Source organism: Dasypus novemcinctus, chromosome 3 (genome assembly GCF_030445035.2).
Source record: "Dasypus novemcinctus isolate mDasNov1 chromosome 3, mDasNov1.1.hap2, whole genome shotgun sequence".
In the NCBI taxonomy this organism is placed as follows: Eukaryota; Metazoa; Chordata; class Mammalia; order Cingulata; family Dasypodidae; genus Dasypus; species Dasypus novemcinctus.
In genome coordinates this window covers 18818943-18841587 of record NC_080675.1, presented here as the reverse complement: position 1 = coordinate 18841587, position 22645 = coordinate 18818943, and the positions used below count along the sequence as shown (strand labels likewise).

Below are 22645 nucleotides of genomic sequence, written 5' to 3'. Positions count from 1 at the left end.
GGAAAAAAAGGCATTTTAACTTTCTAATATACAGTGACTTTACTGTATTATTTACATGGTATGGAATTCAACATAAAGTGGGTCTGTTTTGATCTTCCAAGCAAAGGAGTTTTAATTGAAAATTAAAAAGATGTCAATATTATAGGACAGATATAGAGAAAAGACCACAATGCCCATATTAGCTCTCATCCTCTTTGATATTCTGTAATCAAATGTAATAGATGCTACTTCTAGTAAACTTCTAAAATATTTTATAGTCATTTAAATTTAAATATTATATATAATTTCATAGAAAAATTTACCTGGCATCCTATAAAAAAGTCTTTTCCCATTTCCATCATTTGTCTGTACGTATCTACTATCTGAGGACCAGTCTAGATGAGTGATGAAACTAAGTGATCCAGTACATTCCCCAACTTTTTTATAGCGCTGAGCAACGCCATAGATATCAACTGAGCTATCATTGCATCCAACAGCAAGGTAAGTTCCATCTGGTGAATATTTTAACTCATGAATTGCCTCCTTCCTATCTTTAATATGTACAACTTCTGTCATGTCTCTGTAAGATAAAAAAAATGACACCATATGAGGAAAAAAGGCATTATGGAATTAATTCAGCTTTCAAATGAGTCTAAAATGACCATGAAACTGTGTAACAGTGCTTATAAACCATAAAATAAATACAAATAAAAATAGACAAGGTATTTTAATACAGGAATAATCATTTTGCTGAACAGAAATATATGAGGAAAATGTATACTGGAAGTAGAAAAAAGCTGAATTTCAGTTTCTAAATAACTTCATTTTTAAGTAGTTTAGGGGGAAGCAGAAGTGGCTCAAGTGATAAGGCCTCCGCCTACCCTATGGTAGGCCCCAGGTTCGATCCCTGGGGCCTCCTGGTGAAAAAGAGGAAGAGAAAGCATGCCTGAGTGGTGGGCCAATGCCCACGCAGCAAGCTGGAGTGCCCACGTGAGTGCCTGCATGGCAAGGCGAATGCACGTGTGACAAGCTAAGTGCCCGTCTGGCGAGCCAATGCCCGTGCAGCAAGCCAAGTGCCCATGTCAGTGCCCACATGGCAAGCTGAGTGCCTGCGCAGTGATTCAGTGCCCACGTGAGTCATGCAGCAAGATGATGACACAGCAAAAGAGAGATGAATGGGAGAGTCAAGGTGAAGTGCGGCAGAGACCAGGAACTGAGGTGGCACAATTGATCGGGAACTTCTCTCCACATCAGAGGTCCTCAGGATTTAATCCCAGTGAATCCTAGAGGAGAAAGATGAGAAGAGAAGACAAAAAGAGAAACAGATACAGAAGATCACACAGCATATGGACAGACAGCAAAACAGCAGGGCTGGGGAGGGAGAGGAGAAGGAAAAAAATAAAGTGCATAAAAAAAGTAGTTTAGGGCTTCATACTAAATTTCTAGAGTCACATAAAGGAAAAATAATCACAGAATTTTATGGTAAAGGAAGTTCCCTATAAATACTCTTTTATGAAAAATGTTTAATTTTCAAGCAAATTTTTGTAATGAGCCAAATGTGCAAAATTACATTTGGCAGAAAAAGAACTCATTTATATCACATAAGTAATACATTTGAATATATATCTTTTTATTGCTACTACTATTTTTATTTTAACGGTTTTGACTTCTTTTAATAAAATACAAATTCCTCACAATTAGGGACCATGTCAACCAGTTAATTTAAAAACTTTTTTCAATGGTGTTTTATAACTGAGTTTCCCAAATAATGTAGCTATTGGTAAAAATAGATAAGTTAACTGAGTTTCCAAAGTTGTGGAAACACTTGGGGATAGGGCATGGGCTGGGAAGGAGAAGAGAGGGAGGAAGGAGAAGAGAGTGACACTTTTTTCCACAAAAATTTTCCATCACCCATCTATATACAACAAATAGATAATCTCAAAAACACAAGTTTAAATGGATGTTTCCAAAGATTTTAAATTTCCAAAAGGAAAATTTAAGGCTATCAAATGCAAATTTATTTCAATAACACTTACTGAGAACTTACTTTATTTCAGGCACGAGGATACAAACATGAACTCACTTTCTTCTGTGGAAGATGGATATAAAGAATTTGTGATGAGATGTGGTGAATGTTAAAAGGAATGTTCGAAGTTCTGTGGAAAATACTGAAAGAAAGGTTAAGACTAGACTAAAGGCAGGAAGGGGTCAAGAAAGTGTGTTATCTAATTTGAGTATAAAACCTGAGAAGTTGGCTAAGTATAAAAGAGAAGGAAGGTATTTAGGGAAAAAATGCAGCAAGAGCCAAGGCACAGAAGTATGTAACTACAGGGCACATTTGAAGAATAGTGGCTTAAATAATGTGGGTATAAGAATACTGTGAAAAGTAGTGATTAAGAGGATCAAAGAGATAAACTGAGGACAATATGTGATGGATGCAATATGCTGTCAAGAAATTTGGTCTTTACCCTGGTAATAATCACATAAAGACAGAGATGAAAATCAGCCCTTTAACTAAAAAGAGGGACTAAAACAAAACAAAGGTAAAACAGAATATGTGACAGAGACTGCTTAGCAATTCACTAAAAATTCATTCCCTCTTCTTACTAGACTCAATTTTCCAGCCTCTGTTGCAGTTAGGCTGGCCATGCACTCGAGTTCTAACCAAAGATTCGTGAGTGGAAATGATGTGAACCATTTCCAAATCAAGCTTTTTAGGATGCAGGCATATCCTCTTTACACGCTCTTGTCCAATTCTGCTAGCTAGACATAGATATCTATATAACAATAGGCCTTGGGACCACTGGGAGGGAGATGACAGAAGTAAAGCTACAACAAGATAAAAGGAGCCTCAGTATTTGAATCACCTGGGAAAGGAAAGCTACCCATTGATTTCTAGTATTTGACCAGTATACAGCTGGAGGCCTTTTAATTACAGTAGACAGCCGTTACCTAACCAATACAGAAAAGGAACCTGTGATAGATCCAAGATTGTAGCATTTAAAGCTTGTATACTGTTTTAAAGCTTTCCTGGTCAACATTACTTTTGCTTTAGACTCTGAAACTTGCAAGGTACTCTTCCTAAGTGACTTGTGTAGCTATCTCTACCTTTCCCAGTGATGTATTGCTTTGAATGCATGCATTTTATAACCCTTTGCTCTGTATCTAGCCATTCATCCATCCATCCATCTATATCCACATGGAGCAAGATGTTCAAGAAAACAGCATCTAAGGAACTATTTGCTAGAGCTTTAACTTCTTATTTCTCTTTTTAAAGTCTATTACAATTCTAACCTACTCACAAAATACTTAATTAAAACGCTCCTAGAAAATCTATCAGGTAGGCAAAATCAACAGGATGTCGTGATGGATTAGAGATGGTGAAGTAGGGAGAAAGAAGTATTAAGGATAATGCCTAGGGAAACAGATGTGGCTCAACCAGCTGGACTCCCATCTACCATATAGGAGGTCCAGAAGCAGAGACTTAAATCTGAGCTTAGAGGGACTCCAACATTTATGGCTCGGCAGAAGATAATAAGCCTTTGAAGAACACAGGGCAGACGATTTAGGTCCCATTAATACCTAAAAGAGATTAAACACCTGAAAGCCAAGGAAGTGACTGCTTCAAGAAGGAACAAATGGTTAAGAGGGTCAAATACTACAAAGAGTCAAGTTAGATGAGAACTGAAAAATGTCCCCTGACTTTGGTGACATAGCGTGCCATCAGTACAGGTTTTCAACGTAAAGATGAAAGCAAAATAATATTGAAATGGGAGTAGAAAGTCCATGAGTTAATTGGAAGAAAACAAAGAAAGTAAATTTTTAAAAATTGTTTGAGAATTTTATTATGAAAAGGAGGGTAAATATGTGATATAACTAGAAAGGGATGTAGGTAGGTTCAGGGTAGGAAATTTAAAACCGGAGATACCTGAGCATGTTTTAAAGGTACTCTTCAGAGAGAAGGACATCAAAATCTTTGACATGAAAAAATAATGGACAAAGAGTTACTTTTTTAAAGCCAGGAAACAAGTTTTGGAAATTATTCCCAAGAAATGGGGCAGACAAAATATAAATAGGTCCCATATTTTTAAAATAAATTAGTTAGGGAAATATTATTTCTACACTTTTCAATTTGATATAGAGATGACACCGTCATAGAAAGACAAATGGCTAGTCACTGGTGGAATCTAAAATGGCAGTTTTATCCTATACCCTGCAGAGAATCTTACTCCATCTTCTGCATCATATATTAACAGTGTTCTTCAAACTTTTTCACTAAGCCTCCAAGATAATGAATAAATGTTTCTAACTATCCATGAGAATGCCTCTGAGGGGTGTGGTGTTTACAACATCACGAGGCCTGCTAAAAAGACAAAGTTTTATTATGTATACATATATATATTTATCTTCTATTTAAAAATATTTGCAAGTCTTTATTTGACTCCATGATAGTTGTGCTTCTTTTAATATTAAATTGTTAACAATTTTTTTATCACAAGGAAAAGTGATGTTCTAGGAAGACATAAGCTATATTTTCTTTTGTTTTTTTCCCCAGCACATCACCTTACACCTCAATTTAAGAATCGGTGTGTTAGATTCCAATTCATTCTAAGTTTCTTCAACCGTAACATAACAGCTCCTTCTCAGGATATTTTAACACTGCCATACTTATGAATACTGTTCTACCATATGGGGGAATACACAAGAAGAAATAGTGACCAGGTAAAGTTTAGAAGGATTAAGAACATTTTGTGAGTTAGAATTTTGGGTTAAATGATTTAACAATAAATTCCCATTATTTAAGTCAACTCATTGTGTGGAACTTGATATAGTAGCCTGGAAACAAAAACACCATGTTAAGGGTTATTATTATTATCATTATTTTTTAAATTTCTCTCCCCTTCCCCGCCCTGCCCCCAGTTGTCTGCTTTCTCTTTCCATTCGCTGTGTGTTCTTCTGTGACCGCTTCTATCCTTATCAGCGGCCCCAGGAATCTGTTGTTTCTTTTTGTTGCATCATCTTGCTGTGTCAGCTCTCCGTGTGTGCGGTGCCAGTCTTGGGCAGGCTGCATTTTCACCCTGGGCGGCTCTCCTTATGGGGCACACTCCTTGTGTGTGGGGCTCCCCTATGCAGGGGACACCCCTGCATGGCACGGCACTTCCTGCGCACATCAGCACTGTGCATGGGCCAGTTCCACACGGGTAGAGGAGGCCCCGGGGTTTGAACCGTGGACCTCCATGTGGTAGGCGGATGTCCTATCCATTGGGCCAAGTCTGCTTCCCCATGTTAAGGATTATGAACTTTGTCCTAAGGACAGTGCAAGTCCTTAATTATACTTTAGATAGAGGAGGGATATAATCAAATGTGTTTTATTTAGTTATTTATTTAAAGATTTATTTTTTATTTATTTCTCTCCTCTTCCCCGCCTCCCCCCCCCCCAGTTGTCTGCTCTCTCTGTCCATTCACTGTGTGTTCTTCTGTGTCTGCTTTTACTCTTGTCAGCAGCACCCGGAACTTGTGTCTCTTTTTGTTGCGTCATCTGGCTGCATCTGCTCTCCATGTGTGTGGCGCCATTCCTGGGCAGGCTGCACTTTTTTCATGTTGGGCGGCTTTCCTTACAGGGTGCACTCCTTGCACGTGGGGCTCCCCTAAGAGGGGGACACCCCTGCCTGGCATGGTACTCCTTGCGTGAATAGGCACTGCACGTGGGCCTGCTCATCATATGGGTCAGGAGGCATGCGGGCCAGCTCATCATATGGGTCAGGAGGATATTCATATTCTCCCATGTGGTAGGTGGACACCCTATCTGTTGGGCCAAATCTGCTTCCCCAAATGTGTTCTAAAATGACTGGAGGGAAGCAAAACGGAGGTAAGACCAGTTAAGAGGCTATTCTACCAAGCAAGTTAGAAAATGACAGAAACCTACGCAAGAGTACAATGGTGAGAACAGGAGGAAAATTAACTTTAGAGCTATTTAGGAAACAGACTCATCAAAATCCTGTTATTAATTAGACAAGGGAGACAGAGAGAGAATCAATGGTTTCTGAACTGGGCAATTGGGTAGAGGATCCTACCATTCACTGAGCTGAAGTAGGATTTCATAAATATTTATCATTATGAACACACATGGATCTACAGCAAAACTTTTAACGGCTACATAGAATTCAACGGGATGTACTTTACCAATAATTCAAAATGATGCTAACTGCCTCAACGAATTGTTTAAATTTTCCTAATTACCCAAATTAAGAGATATACCCACCTTTTCCAAAGCATAATGCTACAAACAAGCAAAAACAAAACTACTCATCCATCTTAAACAGCCTTAGTGTCCATCCCTTCAATAGCAGAGAATCATTATGGAACATCAATACTATCAAGAAGGGAAAGTGGGTCCCAAATTTAGAGTTCAAAATCTTAGCCATTTATCTACTAATTATTCTTAACCCCCAAAACCAAGGCAATGTTTTTGAGTTTACATAATTTTCTGAAAAAGCTATTTTATAAATATTTATCTCACTTAAAAAGAAAACCACTATCTGCTTCTATTTCTACTTAACATACCATACCTTACTCGAAGTACAGTGAATGAGCCATCCTTCATTCCCAGGGCAAGATGGATTCCATCTACATTTACAGCTGCACAACGAATTGGTTCTTCCATGTTACACCTTGCGATTAATGCATGATCTACTAAGCTCCATATCCTGTAACATTTATTTAAAAAAAGAATACCTAAGAAATACTTGAAAAATGACAGATATATCAAAAGATTTTGGTTAAAATAATGTCACTTTAAGTGAGATAAATGTTGATATTTTAACTCTTTGTGGCAAGTAATTTTTATCTATGAAAACAGTCTCAGGCTTGAAATGACACAGGTAAATAGAATCTTTTATTTTTAAAACAATGTAAAGATGTTAATTTTTTCAATCATTCATTTTAGGTAGATGATTTCTACCCTGATCAAAGGAGCTATATGTATGTAAAAACACACAGATTGTATGTATGTATGTATGTATATGTTTAAAAAAACTGGGCAACCAGATGTAGCTCAGGTGGTTGAGCACCTGCACCTGTGTCTCTTGTACGAGGTCCCAGATTTGATCCCCAGTACCTCCTGAAAACAAACAAAGGAAAAAACCAGCTCTCATTGGGGAGTGGATGGAGCTTAGTGGTTGAGAGCCTGCTTATCACATATGAGGTCCTGGGTTCAAACTCAGTACCTCCTTAAAAAAAAAGAAAAATTTAAGGATAACACTTAAGACTGCAAATTCAGTCTGTTCCAGACTACAATGATAGAAATTAACAACGAAATAATTAAAAATAACCATTGTTTGAAAATTAAGAATTATACTTCCAAATATGAAATCATAATGAAAATTAGTAATATTTTGAAGTAAGTTATAACGAAGTTAGTTCATATCAAAACTTGTGGGATATGGCTGCAACAGTACTTTATAGGATACTTTCAGAAGTCTTAAATGCATTTTTATAAATCTATTCAAGATGTTAGAAAAAGATGAAAAATGATTTTTAAAGTGCTATTATAGCATATATTTTTTTAAAATTTGTTTGTTGCTGGTTTAGAGGGCCAGGGAAGCAGTATCCTCAACCACTTGAGCTACATCTGTTCCCCCCAAAATATTGAGCTACATCTATTCCCCCCAAAATATTTTTGTATATAGTTTTTATATCCAGGAAATATGTTACATTTTCTCTTTCATTACAATAATTTATCTGTATTTCTGTTTGTATTTTCTACATACACAATCATACCACCTGAGAATGACAGTTGTTTCTTCCTTTCCAATCCATCTATTATATATGTGGACACCATTGTTATCTTATTGATCTCAAAGGAAAGCTTTCAATGTTTCAACATTAAGTATAGTATTTGCTGAAGATCTTCTATGCTCTACCATAGGGGTCAGCAAATTATGGCTCATAGACCAAATGTGGCCCACTGATAGTTTTTGCACAGCCTGTGAGCTAAGAATGGCTTTTACACTTTTTAATGGTTGAGAAAAAAAATCAAAAGAAGGATACAATTTTGAGACATGAAAATATATAAAATTCAAGCGTTGGTGTTTGTAAATAAAGTTTTATTGGAGCACAGGCACACTTGTTTATGTAAGGTCTATGGCTGCTTTTGAGAAACAGCTGAATAGGTGTGAAAGAAATGTATGTGATGTTCATATTACTTAGCACTGGTCATACTACAAATTGCAGTTACACAGTTACAATTTGACAGAATTTTGAGTAACATGTTTATCACTATTATCATAATATTTTATTACTACTATTATTATTATTATTACCAGTGCATACCCATCATGTTAAAACAAGAAAAAGAGAGAGAAAAGTAGATTTGGAATATTGCACTTGTAAGGCACAACAGAGTGTATACCATACTGTTATTGAATTAGATGGCAAAGCATGTGTTGGTTATGCAATGACATTATACCAGTGCAAAAAGAATTCAAACATACATTGATATTACTAGACTAAGCACTTATCACAATATTTCCAATAGGAAGACAATGGTCAGAAATATTAGAAAATTTAACAGACTACTCTCATTACAGCAAAATTTCTTCACAAAAATAAAAAAATGAAAATGAGGCTCCAATCAAAGTAAATTTCTGAGAGGCTCATTTGTTAGTCAAGTAAAGAAAGCTATTTACTGATGCTGAGTTAAGTACATTGTATTGGACTGCAGCAGCTGAAAATAGTGTCCAGAGAAAAATTAACTTGTTTATGACAAGTTTTCAGCCTTTTGTGAGAACAGATGCTCAAAGAGTTGAGGACATTGGGAGCAGCATCACTAGTTAAATTATGACAAACTGTAATTTTAAACAAGGCAAATAATTTTGAGTAGTTTCCCTTGGATCTTGAGCGTCAACAGATGTTAACAGTACTACTCGGTTGTTTTTTAAGGACCTAATGGCAAGTTTGAAGTAACTGAAGAATTAGCCTCTATGAACAGTCTGTGTGAAACAAGTATATGTGAGAATATTTTCAAAGACATTGAAAAAACACTAATTTAATACTATGGTTATTCACTGTATAACCCTTTAGCAGATATTTTGCAAAAATATTTGAATTTATTACATTACTGAACCAGAGTATTAATAGTGAACTTCATTTGCTTTCATGGTCTTAAGCATTTTCAGTTCTGTGAACTTTTGTCAGAAATAGTTGAAAATCCTTACTTGCCTTACTACATCAGCAGTTTAATGACTTAGCAGTAATGAAGTTTTATTGTGCTTTTTAGTGTTCAGAACTAAGACAAACTTTTCTGAAGGAGGAAACTCCTCAACCACTATTATGAAGTATTGGACAGCTTTGGAAATTAGCTTTCCCTACAGACTTAATAATGTCTCTCAGTGAGTTCAACCTAAAATTACAAGGCAAGGGCAACACTTACATGTGAAACTTATATAAATCACTTGGACAACAACTAATACTGTTTGAATATCAATTAACATTGAGCTACTTTACATAATTCCTGTGCTGTCAAAACTTAAAACAAGAGGGTGATATCCATTCTCACACAAATTTGCAGCAGATATATTTTCCAAGCTTAATCTGTGGTTCTAGCAGTGTGTGTTAGACTATCCTCCTTGGGTGGGCCCTGGGTCTTGACTTCAGTCCCATTTGCCCCATAAGAAAGCCATACAAAAGCTGGTTTGTCCAAGCCAGGAAAAAGCTCTCAGGGTAAAAGTAGCTTTGGCCCAGTGATGTTCCTATTGCCCAAATTTCCACTTTAACAATTTGCCTTGACAGTTCCTTACTGTCTTGTCAGCTCTTTGATTCTTTTAAGGTGATTTACATTTTAACCAGCATTTTAAGTAGTTTTCAATGGGAGAATTCCTTTCAAATAAATAGCCCGCCAATAACAGAACCAGAAGTCCAAGCAATTACTTTTTAAAGGACCAGTCACCCTTTATTCAGCAGCTGATAATAGCCATTCTATAGTGAATAGGACTATAAAACAGCTCCTAGTAAAATACATGGGTTACGTATAGCCCCTATTGCATAGTTTCCATAAGGACATACAGCTATGGTACCTCCCACCCCCTTTAAACAGAGTGGCACAATGACAGTAAATGACATGACTAATTAGCATAGCATTTAAAAAATCAGTTATCTGGAAAGAAGCAGTTTGGATCTCCATCCAAGTTGGAGGACTCTCACTTCCAGACTTTAAAAGCATATTACCACATTACAATGTAAACTATAAACCATGCAGAGTAGGAGTGTTGCAAAATATATTCATCAAATGCAATGAACGTGCCACACCAATGAAAGAGGTTGTTGATATGGGAGGAGTCGGGGGTGGTAGTGAGGAGTGGGGTATATGGGAAGCTCTTAGATTTTTTTAATGTAATATTTTTTGTGATCTATGTATCTTCAAAAAGAGGCAATAAAAAAATAAAAAATAAAAAATAAAAAAAAATTTTAAAAAGAAAGGAAAAAAAATACACTATGAGTATGCAATTAACAAAATCCAGAATGTGGAAAACTCTATGAGGTGAAGACTTAGTTTCTTTAAAAAATAAACTAAGTAGGGAAAAAAGGAAGGAAGCTACAGAATAAACTATTTAAAAATATATATATCAATCACTGCAAAATATGGACCTTATTTGAATCCTAATTCTAAGAAAGTATAAAAATATTCATGAGACAATCAGAGGAATTGCTACACTGATTGGATATTTGAGTACATGAAAGGAATGCTGCATCATAGGTTATGTTTAAGAATTCTTATCTTTTAGAGATACAAACTGAAATATTTACACATAACGTGGGGAAAAAAGATAAATGATAAACTGGAAAAATATCTCAACTCATATCAATGACCAGTGGTTCTCAAACTTTAGTGTACATCAAAGTCATTAGAAGGCTTACTAAACTACAAATTGTAGAGTTTCTGATTCTTTAGGTCCTGTGTAATTACTTTATAATTTTTTACCTGACTGAACGATCGTCACTTCCAGTCATTGCCAAAGGTTTAGTAGGGTGGACAGCAAGTGCCCAAAGTTCACCTTCGCAGTGCCCTTGCATAATGAGGAATGGCTTATTTCTTTCATGAACCACAATTTCAAAAATTTCACTGTCCTGTGTTCCAACTAGAATGTGGTCACCCCGCCAACAAACACTCCTCACAGACAAACCTAGTCAAAAGAGAAATGTATGTAATATTGATGCTGTAAAATACAATGCCAACCTGCCTAAATCAGCATCAACTTTTGTACCTTTTATACATTTACATGTGAGACAGAAGAAATTTGCAAGTCCTTGTTCCAAACTCACATTTTTTTCAATTGTCCATACTGTTTTCTACATGGAATGATATTTCATTCTTTTCATAGGCCTCATTTCTAACCATCCTTCAACATTTACACTCTTCTTCCATCTTCCTGGTTAGACAACTCCAGACAAAGTCTGAACACTTCCTAGTCAAAGTCTTACAACACTTACACAGTTTGCATCATTTAATAAGTAATTATTCAAGAACTACCTTTATTGAATTGTACTCTTATAATAATCTGACTTTTTACTTGTTGATTGAGAAAATAAGGAAGAGTACTGTGTATGTCACAATGCTGTTGTGAGAATCAAAGAAGAAAAAGCGTCAAATTATTTTGCAAACAAATTATACTAATGCTCAACAAAACTAATGAAAACAGAATACAGTTAACACATACTGGATGCTTACTAAACATTAGACTCTATTTTAAATATGTACATGTGTTAACTCATTTAATCCTACAAGATAGATACTACTATCCTCATTTTACAGATGTGATTAAGTAATTATCCCAAGGTCATACAACTTGAACTGACTGGGAAACAGTTTAAACATAGACCTGTGTAACTTCCATTGTCTGCTCTTATAATACAATACCACACAAGTGAACAATTTGTTAATTTTTATAGTGAAAGATCTTATTACATTGATTTTTAAAAAACCCTGTAAGAAAAATATTCCCCCTATTGCTAACAATTTGGATGAAAGAAAAACATATTAAATACCTACACATTTTCAATCATACTGAACAAAAGTTCCCCCCACCAACATACTTTATTTACAAGGTTATTTGCTAAATAGCTGCATTTAGCATTCTAATAGTAAAATATTTTCAATATCCAAGGTTTCCAAAGTAAGTTCCTGTCACAGCTCTTCAGGTACTATTATGTTAGACATCAGACATATGAAAGAATTTGTCATAAAACAGTAAGCCTAGACTTTATGCAAAATTAGTCTTGATGCAAAATTTCTCCTCTTCAGTAGAAGGATTTCAATTAAATGTATAGTGGGAGAAGGAAAAGTAAGCCTCATTTATAATTACATTTATAAAACATATATTTATGTATATTGAAACAGAGACAATCCTCAGCACATTTAGTGTTTGCTTAGTCATCTCACATTTGTTTTGTTATTACCTTTGTATCCCTGGTCTGTTTCCCTGAGATCAATCACAGTAATTGGTTTAAAAGTTAAATCCCAAAGACGAATACAGCCATCTCTGCCACCAGTAGCAAAGCCTTCTTCACAAGCATTCATGCTAAAAATTCCTGCCTAGATGAGGAAATAAAATATAATTTAACAAGATATGCTTTTTAAGAAAACCTACTATTTAAAAGTGGAATATCATTCAAGAAAATTTTGATATGACATCAACTACAAGAGAAACCACACCCACAAATCTAGAAATAAATCCATGTATAGATAGGAACTTAATTTTATTACCAAAAATTAATGGTATGAACATAACATAAAAGAATAATAAAGCTAAACTTTATACCATATACAAAAATAAAGTATAACTGGACCTCAAACTCTGAATGTAAAAAATAAAACAAAATTATTAGAAAAAAGTCAGAAGAACATTTATATAACCTTGGACTCTGAGAAATCATTTTCATGTATGGCAGGTTAACCAAAAACCATAAAGGAACATTTTAAAATTTTTTTCACTTAAGAAAAGATAACATAATCAAAGACAAATAGATTAAGGAAATACATGTAATGTGTATGACTGTCAAAAGGTTAATATATATATATAACATACAAAAGAATAAAGTTAAGAACCCAATCACAATAAAAAAGAGCAAAGGATAAGTCAATCCATATAAAATATAATTCAAGTGGTCAATAAATATATGAAATTTCACAAATAGAAACAAAATTAAAACAAGAAAATAGTTTTTTGCCTAGAAGACAAGTGAAAATTTACAATAGTAGTAACATCCTGTGCTGGTGCGTATGAGAAGAAACTGGCACTTTAACATACTGATGGTGAGAATGTAAACTGCCATAATCTTTATGGAAAAGGATCTGATATTTCTGATCCTCAAGCATTTTTTGCTTGAAGTAAGTTTTCTTATAACTGTTTCTTTAATATATGTAGGACTTTTCTACTTGAAGATCATACTGCTACAATGTGGCACACTGGGCTCTCTAGCTACCTTCACTTTGTAAGGGACCCAACTGCTAAAGAGCCCAAATCAAAAACCACAAGATTTTAACAATGAATTTTCCCCTGATTTGTTAGTTTTCCATGCTTTGATATGAAAATCGAGGAAGTACAAAATTAAATCCTTTTGCCATTCACTGAATGAATCGATGTTATTTTTAAAAGTTACATTTTTTCTAGAACTGAAACAAAATTTCCTACCGGTTTAAATTAGTCTCATAAAGCACTAACCTTATTCTACTGTGGATAATCTAGAATACTTTTAGATTGAATTCAAGACTTTTCCCACACTGTTCTGAGAAAGACACCAGACTGAAAAAATGGTTTGGTTTTGTTTTAAACATTTGTTTCTCCCAGCCTCACCCACACCCCTGGTTGTTTGCATTCACAGTCTGCTCTGTGTCTGTTCATTGCATGCTCATCTACTTTTTACAAGGCACCAGGAACTGAATCCAGGACCTCCCATGTGGGAGGGAGGTGCCTCATCACTTGAGCCACCTCTGCTCACTGCTTTTTCTGTCTATCATTGTGTTTTCCTCCTGTGTCTCTTTACTGCATCATCTTGTTACATCTGCTCTCCGCACCAGCCCCCTACATGAACTTGCTGTCTTGCTCATCTTCTTTAAGAGGCACTGGGAACCGAACCTAGGACCTCAGATGTGGCTGGGAGGTGCCCAACTGCTTAAGTCATATCTGCTTCCCGATGTTTTAACATCCTAATTATGTTAATTTAATAAATATCTGTATTTAATTGCATAATGTTTCCTCATTGAAATCTTGAAAATAGGCAAATTCAGTTCAAATAGCATTTTTAAACAACTGAATTGATCTGAAACAGTATGCCATATTATGTAATCTGTACTTCTAAGAAAAGTAAGTAAACATCTAAAAGCTTTTAAAATATTTAAATATACTTACAGTGTGGGCTCCTTGTATTGTTCGTATAAGATTGATTCCTTTCCAAACGTATATATCCCCATTGAGTGCACCAGAATATGTTAATTCATCTCTTGCACAGGCTAGGCATAATATTGTCTGAAGGTCTCCAGTCTTACCAAAGACACCTCGTTTTGGAGTAAGAGCATTTCCACATAAACTCCAGAACTATAAAGATACATAGTATAATCAAATTACCAAAGAATATTTATAAATTAGAATAAAATATTCCCAACATTTTGATGCTATAATAGAGAAGCAGACCAGAAATTATCTAAGAAATTCTCTTAGGATAAGTAGATATCAACATTTACATCATCATCCTAATGTTATCAATAGCTATTTTATGGCCCACAATCTTTATCTGACAATCCTTATCTGTAACTAGATGGTTTAAATCTAGTTTTTTCCTTAGGTTTCTGAAAAAAATCTCCATTAAATTTGGACAGGTAAAAAAGCGCAAGAAGGGTAATGAAAAATGAAACTAAGACACCATATACTGAAAGGAAAAAGGACCAAACCTAATGTTCAATCTCTGATGAAGGTAGTAAAGGTGAAAAAAAAAGTTTAGTATGTTGCTCTCACTGACATTTTTAAAACTGAGCAATTCATTTGTCTGTAAAGCTTATAAATAATACAGATACATATTTGGAATGATTTGTTCATTCTTAGGAGAAGACAAGGCAATCAAATATAAATCTTCATGACCTGGGTTTTTGCTCTATTATATGGAGTCAGGTAAATTTTAACAGTTTGCAGAGGAAAAGAAATAAGAAGTAAAAATGGGATATATATTAAATAGTTCTGCATAAAGAAATTAGGCCCAGGGAATAAATTAAACTTTATAAGCAAATCACTATTTAAAATAATATAATTTATTAATATTATATATTCATATTTTAAAGCCTGAAACCTCAAAGAATTAAAAATTATTCAAATAACTAATGAGTGCTTTAATGAATGAAACGTTAATGATTTTTAAACATAAAAGCATCATAATTTCTGTGCATAAGAAGAGTTGGCCTGCCTTCCTTTTCAACAGTTACAATTTAATCAATGATTTTCTTCTAGATCAGTGATTCCCAACCTTGGATGTATATTAGAATCACCTGGGGAAATTTTAAAACTCAAATGCCTGGGCCCCAACTGAGATAAACTGAGACAGAATCTCTGGAGAGTGAAGCCCAGGTAGAGAAATAATTTTGATGCACAATGATCTATAACTCAGATCAGCACTAAGAGAATTGTCTGTGATGATGGAGATATTCTGTATCTACTCTTTCCAATATAAAAACCACCAGTTAGATGTGGCTCTTGAGCATTTGAAATGTGGCTGCTAATGAATCTGAAGAAATGGATTTTAAATTTTATTTAATTTAAATAACCTCATATGGCTAGTAGCTACTGTCTGGACAGTGTAGTTTAGACCATCTCTAGGACTTAGTTTCATCATATGAATTACCTGCAAAGAGAACTACCATATTATTCATTGCCTTTACCAAAGAAAAACAAATGTAACTCAGAATAAAAATATAGTTTGTCTCGTTTAATTGAGAAGATAATTTTTAAAAACCCTTAAAATGGAACTTTTAGTTTTATGCATAACATAAAACAGTGATAAGCTCCTCTTTTTATTTATTAATTTGCCAGTCATTTATTAAACACTTAATATGCATCCAGTGCTATGTTATAAACATAAAAATCTCTACCTTTACAGTGCTTATACTATGAAATTAAAGCCTAGCATATAGCCCTTTGCTGTTGGCTGTTGAGAAACATAGAGATTTAATATTATCCATCTAGCAAATTAGAACCACAATACCAAAACCAGAATTTCAACAGCAGTTAAAGATGCTTTGGAGAAAATGTTGATGGAGGTGAGCATAACAGAAGAAAGAATGTGAACACAGATTCTTACTCAACTAGGAGCAACTATTATTGGGAACTGTTGTTATATAAGACAATTGAAGAAAAGCATGTATTTCCAATTTGCATCAGTTATTCCAAAGAACTATCACCACTGAATACAGGGCCTTCAAAACCTGAACTGTAATCATAAAACAAAAACTGGAGCTTTCATCAGCAAAATAAACAGTGGCTATCAAAGTCAAATTGACCATGTGAAGTATTTGAATATACACTGCCTTATTTAATCCTCATCAACTCTATGAGGGTGGTAACAACAGCCAGTTTTCAGATGTGAAAACTAAAAGCTCAAAGAGGTTATAATGACTTATCCCAGGTCAAACAGCCAGCAAGCCAATTCTATTCATGTTGCTTCTACCATACCAATCTATCTATATGAATGAAAAATTCTTGGTTTGCTTGGTTTCCTAGTCTCATATTTTACTTCGTAAATGAAACATGAAGAAACAAGAGGAATACAGGGAATCCTAGTTCATTAGACTACCAAGTTCCTTTATGGAGAATGGTTTATTAATTCTCTGTTCATACCTATATCCCTTCCAGTGCCTCACACACAGAAACTACACAATATTTCTTAGATTGAACATAAGAACAGTAGAAATGTTGACATTTAAAAATAATTACTGTAAAAATCCTAAAACTACCCTAAATTGTTAATAATGTGATATGTATTTAGGGGCAGAGAACTGAGTAGGTATTATTATTATAAAACAAGACCTTTCTAGTACCTTGATATGTTTTACACCACAGCTGACAAGTTTATTTGGCTGGTACAAATCCCAAGAAATATCAAATATCTGTAAATAAATCAGATTTATCGTTAAAATACTTATTTTTAGAATCATATTAAAACCCTGACCAAAAAACCAAATAGCCCAAATCCCTACCTATCTTAATACAATATTCCTCAAAAATTAATAAGAACCCCACATTTCAAAACTGTAGGGAAAGAAAGTAAATATGTAAATGATAAGGAACAAAAACTATTTCTCAGGTTCTATGAACTTTATGATACAACTGGTAGAGTGAAAATTAGCCCCTTATCTATTTTTAATTTAAAAAAATTGATCTACAAATAAGAAAATTGGTTTGACAGTTCTAAGAATATGAGACAAGTGTCTGCATATATTCTACAGAAGAGAGATTCTGAATGAAACATACACTACTCATACATAGCTAGAAAAAGGGAACATTTTTATAGCTATCGCACAGATCATCTTACACAAAGATCCAGTTATTTCAAACTAATATTTAGTTTTAGCAAAATTAACTCACACTTAAATTTTGGGGATCCCCAGGCTTCTTCCTTTTCTAAGATCTCATAAATTCTAGATATGTATAGACCATTTTATTATAAAAGCACACAAGCAAAAACCCAAATGAAATAAAATGTACATTAGCAACAGGTAATTTAATAATAATAAATGAAAAATTAACATTTATTCTGCTAACTGGTAGTGTTAACCATATTTCTCTGATACCTACATGTTCATCTAAGATACTTTTTTACCTCAAAAATTTACAAAGTGACAATGAAGGCCATACCTTATAAATTAACCATTAACAATTCACCATAATACAGATATGAAAAACGTATCCATGCAACTTTAAAATATAAACCATAAAAAGTTAAATATTACACTGAGAGCATCATTTTTCATAATAATTGGTCTTTTTACTAAATCCAAAGTCCTAATGTGTGAAATGTTTTGTAAGTCACTATACAAAGCTGTCTAATGACATAATACCTAACACTTAAATAATTACCTAAACTGTGTAACAGGCCCCTGTGAAAACCTATTGATAACCAAGTTTACTCTCAAAAGTGTAAAATGCACATATACAAAAAATTTTCTTTACAATTTTCTGAGGTCTACCGATTCTCCCAAGTAGAACTGACTATGACTTCTGTGTCGGCTCCAGATAGGATTCTACTATATGAAAAAGTCTGACATTTTTAAGAGTTTATGACAAAATTTTTTTATCTATGTTTATGAAAACAGCATAACATTTTATTTTAAAAAACTGACTACAAAGTATTATATTAGTTTTATACTACTTGAAATAAGGAATATATTCTTTATTCTTCAAAGTAAATAATTTAATAGTAGCACAAGCAACATTATTTTTCACTTTAACTATGATACATGTGTAACAATTTAGTGGTATACCAAACTAAACAAATATAGACATGAACTAATTTTTCAAAAATAAAATTTTATTGAAGTACATCATTCATACATGAACATGCTTAAACAGTAAGTGTATAGTAAAAGTTGTGAACTTACAAACCAAGCATGCATATCATTATACAGGGCTCCCAAACATCACCCCACCATTAAATAATTAGCTTTAAAATTCACAGTTTCAGTTTTCATGATACTCAGGACCTGACTAACTAGCAAAATTCTGCATAGAAATCATGAAAATATTTGTTATAGTTATTTAACAAAATGAAATACTTGTTTTTTTCTGATTAAAGAGCATTATATGCATATAGAAACTCTGGAAAATACAGAAATTTATTAGAATTAAAGATAATACTGTCAATGTTCTAGTTTATTTCCTTCCAATCTTTTTTAAAGTGTTTTTAAAATAATATTGAGAGCTTGCTATATTTAGTTCTGTGTTCTGCTTTATTTAACATATCATAAATATTTTTTCATGTTATAAAAATTCTAAACAAACAATATTTAATGGCAAAAAACAAACAAAAAAGGGGAGCGGCTGTAGCTCAAGGGGTTGAGTGCCTGCTTCACATGCACAAGGTTCCGAATCTGATCCCTGGTACCTCCTAAAAAACAACAACAAACAAACAAACAAAAAAACCAACCCTTGCATTGTTGTGAAACATTTGTTACAGACTATGAAATACCAGCATCAAACTATTACTTCTAACTGAAGCCCATACCTTACATTTGATGTATTTTCCCCTACCCAATTATTAACACCTTGTATTATGAACTATTTGATTTATTAAACTGAGGTCTCAATCATTTGAAGTGCATTACTTTCGTTGACGCAAACATTGGGTTAAAAGTTTTTTGTTTACATTATATACATTAATCATGTTTTTGAGAACTACAATTCATATAGCATTCTAAGATTTTAGGGATATTTGTAATCGTACTTTAAAAATTTTAATTATATAAGACTCATTTGACAATAATAAAATACAGAAGAATAAAATCCCCCGAACTTTTTCCCATCCAGTACCCATTAGAAACTCCAAAGAGGAATACTTACTCTATCTGTGTGACCAGGAGCCATAGATAACAATTTTCCCCTTTTCCAATCCCAAACACAAACTGCATTCTTTGAATCGAGTCCAACTGAAACCAAGCGCTGAATTAAGTCCAAGGAGTCCAGAAGGGAATAAAAAGGCAAATAAGTAAAAAAAAAAAAAAAAAAAAGGAACCATATTATAAATGGCAAGCAACTTCTACCATGGGGTTTATAAATATAAAAATTTATACATATCTATTTTATAGACCTCATAGAGAAAAGCTGAATGCATTTCACCTTGTTAGTTTTTGCACATATGTGCAGTTCTTCACAAGAAACAGAAGACAGACTTCCATTTCTCACAGGATAGATAAAATACCCTGAACATCTCTCTTGCCAAAAACTAAAAATGCTAGATAAAATGTAAAAACAGCTTTTAAAATGTCTTTTTGAGCTCTGTCAAGAAATTAAGGGAAGCGGACTTGGCCCAGTGGTTAGGGCGTCCGACTACATGGTTCAAACCCCGGGTCTCCTTGACCCGTGTGGAGCCAGCCCATGTGCAGTGCTGATGTGTGCAAGGAGTGCCATGCCACGTAGGGGAGCCCCACACGCAAGGAGTGCACCCCGTAAGGAGTGCCACCCAGCGCGAAAGAAAGTGCAGCCTGCCTAAGTATGGCGCCGCCCACACGGAGAGCTGACACAACAAGATGACGCAACAAAAGAAACACAGATTCCTCTGCCGCGAACAACAACAGAAGTGGGCAAAGGCTACGACACAGCAAATAGACACAGAGAACAGACAACTGGGGTGGGGGGTGGGGGGTGGGGAAGGGGAGAGAAATAAATAAATAAATAAATAAATAAATAAATAAATCTTTTTTAAAAAAAAGAAATTAAGAATTCTGGAAACAAAACCAAGGTGATTCTCAATAGGAAGACTGGAAGAGAACACCTACATCTACTTTACCCTAGTATTTGCTAAATCCTGGCCACCCTTATTTTTATTCTGTAGGCTGAACAGGAATAGGAGATAAAGCCTAAGGCCTCTCACCAAGATGGGGATATGGACTGCAGACTTTTTTTCAGGAGGTACTGGGGATTGAACCCAGGACCTCATATATGGGAAGCAGGCACTCATTCCCCTGAGCTACACCTGCTCCTGGACTACAGACTTTTGACTGAACAGTGAACCTCTCAGAGTGAAAAGAGAATTCATAACTTTTTAAAGAAGGGGCAGTAATCCAAGAAAAGAGAGAAAAACTTCCCCTGAAATTTTGCAACCACAAGTAGACTTTACTCAATTTCATAGCCCAAATTCACACAAATAATGAACCTCTCCAAGAGGGAAATTTAATTTAGACTGGTCCTAAGGGCTGGTAGTGTCTTCAAGTATCTTCAACAATACAGCATAGGTAAATATAAATTCTAATTTGAGGACTGAAACTTTGGTCCAGGCCTCAAAGAATTCCATCAGGTAGTGATAAAATAAATAAAAGCTTAAAACAAAAAACAAAAATAAACAAATAAAAAATGCCACAAACACTAGGAAATAAGGGACCATGAGGTGAAAATCAGCAAGTTATAACAAACAGCAAAACCAGCCTTGCAAAATGTTAGACCATGGAAGTATCAGATAAACAATATAAAATAAGCTTAATATTTGTATAGGAAAATAGGTAAGGTTTTAAAATATCTCTTTATGAGCAAATAAGCAAAGAATATGAGTCTATAAAAAAGTATCCAAGCAGATTTGAAGAAGCAAACAGAACTTCTAAACAGGAAAAATAAGTTTAAATTGGGGAGTGGATGTAACTCTGTGGTTGAGCACCTGCTTCCTATGTATGAGGTCCTGGGTGCGCTCTCTGGTACCCTCTTTAAAAAAAGAAGGAAGAAGAAAATAAGTTAAATGGAAAACTCAATGGAAGAGTTAAGTATATTAGAGGGAGACGAAGAGACAAAACAGAAAAGAGAAGAGAGATGGAAAATACAGAAGATGTTAAAAAAAACGAAAGACAGACTTTGAGCGTGAAGGACTATCATGGTCTGAACTACTTGCCATAAATAATTAGAAAACTGTATAAAATGTATGAAACAAATATTTTTGCACTGGTAATGGGATGTGAAGCACTGTGAACCATAAAACAGGAGAAGCAAGGCAAATCCTGCAATTCCCTCAGCTTTCACCTAGAAACCTATTCTTGGACAGTGGTATAGGAAGGTGGAACTCAAACAGGGCCTGACAGTCTTTCTGATTTAGGAATACAGAGCCTGGAGTTCAGAGAGGCCAAGGTGATTGGAATATGCGAGCAGCATAATGGAGAAAAGGAAGCATTGCAGAGACAGATGTCCAGAAACTCTCCTCATGAGGTCATACAAAAAACAAATTCTGGAAAAAGAACAATCACTGGGGAGTGAAATCCAAACAATTCCCAGAGGTACAGAGAGGACTAAAATTAGAAGAAATTAGGTGTTAAAATGAAATTTTTCAAAATGCTCACAAATTGCTTTAAAACAAACATGAACAGAATAAAAAAAGAAATGGAAGATACAAAAGAAGAACATAGAACTTGTAAAAATAAATATTAGAATATCTGAAATGAAAATTCACTTCAAGGGATTAATAGCAGCTTAGACAATGCAGAAAAGACAAATGAAGACATAGCAACAGAAACAACCTAAAATAAAACACAGGAAGAAAAAATAAAAAAAGAATGAACAGAAGCTCACTGGCATTTTGGAAAATATCAAGTAGTATATAATATTGTGGTAGATTGACTCTTGTCCCCCTCCCCAAAAGATATGTTCAAGTACTAACTCTTTGTCCTATGGGTATGAATAAATTTGTATGTGGGATCTTTGAAGGTGCTATTGAGATGAGGCCAACGTGAAATTGGATGGGTCTTAAACCAGTATAACTGGCTCCTTATAAGCAAAGGAAATTTGGACACAGAAATTGAAGACACAGGAGAAGACAAAAAGAGACAGATTGCCACGTGACTGCTTCCGCACTACTATGGCAGAACTGAGTAGTTGTGACAGAGATCATATGGCCCACAAGGCTTAATATATTTACTATTTGACTTGTTATAGAG

At 34.5% G+C, this 22645-nt stretch overlaps 1 protein-coding gene across 3 annotated transcripts in view; it reads right to left on the bottom strand.

Moving 5' to 3' along the window:
- Nucleotides 1-22645, bottom strand: part of EML5 (EMAP like 5) — a 196511-nt gene that overhangs the window by 121705 nt on the left and 52161 nt on the right. For all 3 annotated transcript variants that reach the window (XM_058292607.2, XM_071213731.1, XM_071213730.1), the window contains exons 3-9: nucleotides 19575-19673; nucleotides 17057-17125; nucleotides 14385-14570; nucleotides 12433-12568; nucleotides 10958-11159; nucleotides 6549-6686; nucleotides 303-559 (exon numbers count right to left, since the gene is read on the bottom strand). In XM_058292607.2, the coding sequence (XP_058148590.1) occupies nucleotides 303-559; nucleotides 6549-6686; nucleotides 10958-11159; nucleotides 12433-12568; nucleotides 14385-14570; nucleotides 17057-17125; nucleotides 19575-19673 (1087 nt within the window). The remainder of the gene's footprint in view (nucleotides 1-302; nucleotides 560-6548; nucleotides 6687-10957; nucleotides 11160-12432; nucleotides 12569-14384; nucleotides 14571-17056; nucleotides 17126-19574; nucleotides 19674-22645) is intronic.